General features: G+C 41.2%; 1 protein-coding gene across 1 annotated transcript in view; it reads left to right on the top strand.

Moving 5' to 3' along the window:
* The window catches only part of LOC130573159 (sodium channel protein type 5 subunit alpha-like), a 213,436-nt gene that overhangs the window by 151,969 nt on the left and 55,467 nt on the right, over window positions 1-6,000 (top strand). The window contains exon 18 of the mRNA XM_057365412.1: window positions 2,892-3,038. Coding sequence (XP_057221395.1) covers window positions 2,892-3,038 — 147 coding nt within the window. The remainder of the gene's footprint in view (window positions 1-2,891; window positions 3,039-6,000) is intronic.

The raw sequence follows: 6,000 nt of genomic DNA, 5'->3' as shown, positions 1-6,000 counted from the left end.
GTGTTGGCAGATCACCCCATTTTAGGGCCCGTGTCAGAGCAGAGGTGAGCCAAGTTTGGTTCGCTGAGGTCAGCCCTGGGCTCCCAACCCTCCTTTTGCACAAAGTTTTTTGTGCCACTCGGTGTTTTTACTTTACACGTGAAGGAAGCAACTGAATTGATAAATATTAGCATAATGTGTATTGCCTTGGCAACGTGGCACTCGATACAAAAATTAAAAATAAATTATGTAAACCACCCACGGTGGGAAGCTTTACAGGAGACAGACCTGCTGCCATTGCTGCAAGAGGAACAAATCATCTGGAATCAGGACAAAAGCAAACAGCCCGAAGTTAAACAACATAAACCAAAGGCACCTTTCCCCAGACAGGTCTYTGCTGATTCTCAGGTGCTGTGTGCTGGAAGGGAGACTGTTACATCCCATGAGAGTGGTTTACTGGGGCTGTCATTTGTTATTTGCAAAAACTCAGTTGATTCGCTAACACTCCTTTTGGGATCAGTCTACACAACCTGATTCTTTGGAACAGTCTATTTCTCTTACACATTTTCTCCCACCTTATAAATTCAGAGGACAAGTCTGAAAATGCACATTGATGAACCAAATTGTTGTCTGAGCACATGCGCATGATGCTCCCTTTGAGTAATTTTCCAGGATATATTTCATTAGCTTTAATTAATGTTAACTCGTTGGATACTTGGTACAAGTGTGATTTCTGGGCAGAAGCCAGGTCCATATTTCCTGGAGTTTAGTCTCTGGGAAAGCGTTGCTAAATCCTGGTACCACACAGAGGGATTAGTAAATAGGGAATTGGTGTGAGTTTGGCATTTGACTCCAGCTTAACACGATAATTTGCTCAACAATTTGAATATTCATCAGATCAACTGAGTTACAGAGTCTTTCCTCTTACAGCGCACGSTTTCTAATGAATCTGAGTGCACAACCTTTCTGCACAGATGAACTTGAGACGTCACCTCAGATTGTGTTGCACTTTCAACATGAAACAATTGTTTCTGTAGTTCCAGTGCTGTAACCAATATCATGCCATTAAGATTACTTGGTACTAAGCTGTATGCACATTGTATGCACATTGCATTAAAAAAAAAAAAAAGGACTTTTTATGGCTGAATGCCTGAGTTGTGCATACTGTGCCTTACACATTGGCTTCTCCCCGGAATGTTGCACCATTTCCAAAGACAAAGACTGCTCAAAAGTATGAAAAAGTGTTACTTTTGGTCAGAGACAGACCTGGAACTCGGTGGTTATTGGCCTATGAAAATCAGTGGTGACCTGCAACTAGAAATTGTATATAGCACCTTCCTATGCAGAGGGTATAGGTTTGGACATGCACAATTTGATTTATTAAAATTAGAATATATTTTAGACCAYGTGTCCTCCAAAGCAGGAAACAAGTAATTTGATTTTAAATTAATTTCCCAGAAACACACAATGGCATCTGAAAAGACTGGTACAAACCTCACAGTCGAAAAGTATTTATACAGAGAGCAATTTGCTTAAACAACTACTTCCTTTGTGTCRTTTGGTCCTTCAGATAGTTATATTTGGAATAAAGTGTTTTTCTGCTCYGGGCACCTCTTGAGGGGCTTCCCGTGGTGATGTGGCTTTAGAACTGAGGCAGGTAGTCTGGGGCTCCCTGGGGAAGGGAAATTCACTTAATACCTGAATAATGTGGAATGTCAGTCAAGCCAAGGGAAAGAAAAAAAAAAAGCTGGACAAGTGAAAGATAAATAGGTTTAAATAATGACTATTGAAATCCGGTTATGCTTGTAATTTTTTTCTCAGCATGGAAGTCCCTCTGTAAGCAATTCAGCACAGCCCTTTGAATCTGACTGGAGTTTTATTAATATTTTATTAGCTGTGTTAGTAATGGCACAGACAGGGGTAGTGTTGTGATGAGCTGAGGAGTTTTCAGTGAAATCCCCGCCTCAGGTGGATCGATAAAGCCACGCAAACAGAGAACCTGGGCCTCCAGASGGAGGCACCGACCCTGCAAACACGCTTTCCTTGGCATTAGTCCTGGGAGAACTTCTTGAGAGCTCAGCAGCGATAATCACYGCCCCAGGAAGAAGCAGCTGGATTTAATGGCACCACTCGTACTAGCAGGCACTAGGTCTAGTCAAATGTGTTTACCGAAAAAAAAAGATTATTGCTCTGTTCCCAGAGTCCATCCCCTTTCAGGGAAGTACTTCAGAGCGTGCTCTCCTCTCAACCTGTGGTTGAACCCCGCTGGCTTCAGCGGGTGCAAAGCAGCCTTAAGTGTTTGTCTGAATAGGAGCCTCATACTTTCGTGTGTTWGCGTGCATTTTTCTGTATCTGCTTTCAGATGCCTTTTCTCTTTTCCAGTGAACTTTGCACTTTTCTTCCCCTTCAGTGTGTATCTTTTCTTCTCTGAGTGTGGGGATTTTTCACGCTGTTTCAAGCAGACAGTGTTGGGTTTCGCCCTCATGCCTTTCTCCAGCTTTCACATTGAGTGTCACCATCCGATTGTGAATTTTCAGAGTACACCCCTTGGTTGTTTGGCAGCCTCCTCTCTCGGCACCTCAGGTCGCTGGAGGAAGTTTGTGTGTCTAAACCARTCTCAAAATGGAGATTGCAAGGGAATTTCCTCTCACCCCAGCAACAGCAGCTCAGGAGAAGAGCTGTGTATGTCCATTTTCTGCAGGCAAATATCTTGGCATATCCCAGTTGCTGAAACTCAAAAGTTGCATAAAATATAAAGCTTGTGTTATCTCGTTTCTTGCCATTTTCCATAAGATGCCCTCCCCTGACAAGTTGAGTCCAGGCAATTTTCTCTTCTAGCTGGATAGTTCTCCTTAAGAAATAAGCATGCTATCAAAGAAAAAGAAAATAAACCCATCTAGAATTATTTCCAGCAGGAAAAGCAGCTGMATCTGAGGGGGCAGCGATGCCACAGCCCAGGCGTCCGGAGTCAGAACTCAGAGATTTATGAAGAGTTAAGTGAGTTGCACGTGGATAAGCAGTTGAAGGCTGAGCCACCACCTCCAGTAGGGCAAAAAGAGGTAACACCAACAACTCTCCTACCTGATACTGCATGAAATTGGTTGCACCAGCTTCATAGTGCATGCCACTGGTTTATGTGGGGTTTGTGGCTTGTCAAAATACGTGTTTGTCAAGGGGTAGAAAAGAAATAGCATGTAGCAGGTGTTGCAGTCTTAGTAAAGAAGAGAGAGGATTTGGTTGTTACAAAAAATAATTGRAAAGCTTGGAAAAAGTACATTATAAATTAAGATGGAATTGTACAAGGCTTTGGAAAAAGAAAAAATAAAACAACCACAAAATTGTCTACAACATTACTGTCTCATTTTAGGAGAAAATATGTGTGTGATTTCCCACAGAAAAGCAGCTCTAGGAATGGCATCTGCTGACTTGGCAGACCTGAATGCTGAGTTCACTGCAGGGCATCTGCTCTCTGTCACAGATGAACATTTCTTTTCCTGTTAATGCACACACCCAAGAAAGGTGTGACAATTTAAGCAGCTGATGTGAACATACTAACTAAGGAGCAAGCTTTGGTATTATTCAGTGGATTTGTCCAAAGTGCATCTCCCTCACTGTTTCTTGATGTGTACATATTGACATTTATTTTCAATTTGCAGGATTACATTGTCCTTATAAACAAATATCAAAATACATGTGTTTGTACTGAGTGACTCCAGGCTGTGTAATTCCCTGTATCCCCCTTGCTGCCTTGTTGGGGGTTCTTCCCCTTCAGATTTAGTATTTTATTAACACAAAACATTGCCCTTATTATTAGAGAGTGATGGATTCCTCTCTTTGAAATCAGGAAATGGAGGTTTGAGACGTCCTGGGAGTTTGGAGAACTCCACAGCTCCTTGAGATTGGAACCAGGGGTGGTTCTGTGGGATAAAAATAATGGAACAGAACTCACACACATTACACCTCTCCTAGTTCTGCTACAAAACTCCTGGCAAGCTTGTGCCCAGCAGGAGCCATCCCATGGAGAAATCTTGACAGGACAACAGGAAACAAACCYATCACAGAGCCAGGGCTCCCCTTTWTCAAACCTGCTGATTCATATTGTCATRTGGGGTGGAATTTACTGAATGTAGACACCTGCATCTGAACTTGTCATCTGAGSCCTCTGTATAGACAATGTAGGCAGGTAAATGTGTCTCATGTCCCATTGAAATCAGCATTTACAGTAGGTCAGATCTCATAAAAGYGCCTATTTCTCTCCATTAACTATAAAGTTGCAYACTTAGGTGAGAWAAATCCCACTTACTGGAACCAGAARTCCTCTTGCCATGAAAGGCTTTTTTAAAGGGCAGTCCTTGCCAGAGTACTTCTTGGCATATTCATCTTCAGAAAGAAAACATCCTGAATTTAGAGGAAGGAGACTCAAATATTTGATATTCTGTTTTCAAAAATATATATATGCATTTGCAAAGAAATGCAAGCTTTTTACACAAAGTAAAGAAGCATTATAACTAGGAGGAATTAGGTGATCATGTCAGGCGTTTTGCTCCCAGAGGATTAGGTATCCTTCATGTTTAMATGTCTTTTTGAGACTAATAAACCCTGTGATCCTAACAGAGAGGCCAGAAAACTCTGTCCTTCCTTAGTACTATAACAAAATGTCATGATAAGTCAGGAACATTCTAGCCTTGATATATTCAGCAACATCGTGATAAAGAAATAATCCCCATTTCCTCCCTCAACTTTCAAAGGGTCCTGAGACACAAATGTCACCTCTCTATAGCAGAGCACAATTGCTTCTATTTGCAGCTGCTTAGAAAGAGGTGGAGGAATATGGCAATAATCCAGGGATGACTTGAAATCAAGCGGAAGTTCACACGAGGCCACGAATGCCAACATGAAAGAGCACAGCCCAAAGGATGCTATTTTTGAAGGCCAGATCTCGTGTGGACATTGCATACTCACGGTCCCCCTGWGCAGAAGTGATCTTTGTGACACCACACAAGGACGTGCTCGTCATGTTTTTGATGAATGTCCCAAGAAGTTGCAACYGGCCAAATAAAGCCAGCAACTGCGAGGGAGTCACAGATTTGGAATGCCCAAGAGGCAGGGCTTTCAGGGATTCAGGGATTTCAGGGATTGTTAGTAACGGGAAATGCTGGACGTGTTCTGAGTAAAACACTGTCGGTGTCAGCAAAGGACGCATACAATTCAAAATTCATTCTATGTAAATCACCAGAAAGGCACCACAGAAATAAAATCRCTGGTGTTGCAGGTGGAGAAGACCTCAGAGTACAAACTGGTTGCTTTCTCTGCCAGYATGCTGACCCATAAAATATTATGTACGACCTTGTGGAATCTGCCTTTAAATGGATCAGAGGACTTAGATTCCTTCATTTAGCAAAAGGAATAATTWAAAAAAAAAAAAAAAAAAAAGTCATGGCTGGATATATTTCCTTAAATATCACTCTTTTTCCCCCCTTTTTCTTCCTTTCAAAGTGCCATTTCATTACTGTCTTTTACCAATTTTATTCATCAGTCTCTGTACGAATTAATATCACTTACTTTAATAGACTGTTATTTGCTTCCTATTGTCTGAGGCTTGCCCCCTGAAGTCACACACCATTGTTCTTTCATTTCCTTATTTCTTGTAAATTAATATCACTGTGCCCTTTATCTGACTTTTTTTACTCTCTTTCTTTGCAACTCCCTCAATGGTTCCTTTTCTGAGTTCTTTTGCCAAGGAGCAAGCGCAATATTCCAAATACGATTTCTACAGAACTGTAAAAGAAGAAATAATATCTCATTATCTAGATATGATGCTTTCATATGGTTTTCTACATTGTTATATCCCACTGCAAAATCATGTCTAATTTTTTAAATATTACTCCAGGTTTCCAAAATGTCCATTGAAATTTTCCTGTAACTCTCCCATTTGTACTTTTTTGAACCATGTCCCTTTTTGCTATATTCTCTTCATGTTTCCCTTCTCCTTTCCTTTCTGCTTCCTCGATTTCAATACTC

Source organism: Malurus melanocephalus, unplaced genomic scaffold, assembly GCF_030028575.1.
Source record: "Malurus melanocephalus ecotype Western Australia unplaced genomic scaffold, MMel_1.1 scaffold_52, whole genome shotgun sequence".
Lineage (NCBI taxonomy): Eukaryota > Metazoa > Chordata > Aves > Passeriformes > Maluridae > Malurus > Malurus melanocephalus.
The sequence above is the reverse complement of the archived record's forward strand: the minus strand, read 5'-3'. Positions and strand labels throughout refer to the sequence as shown.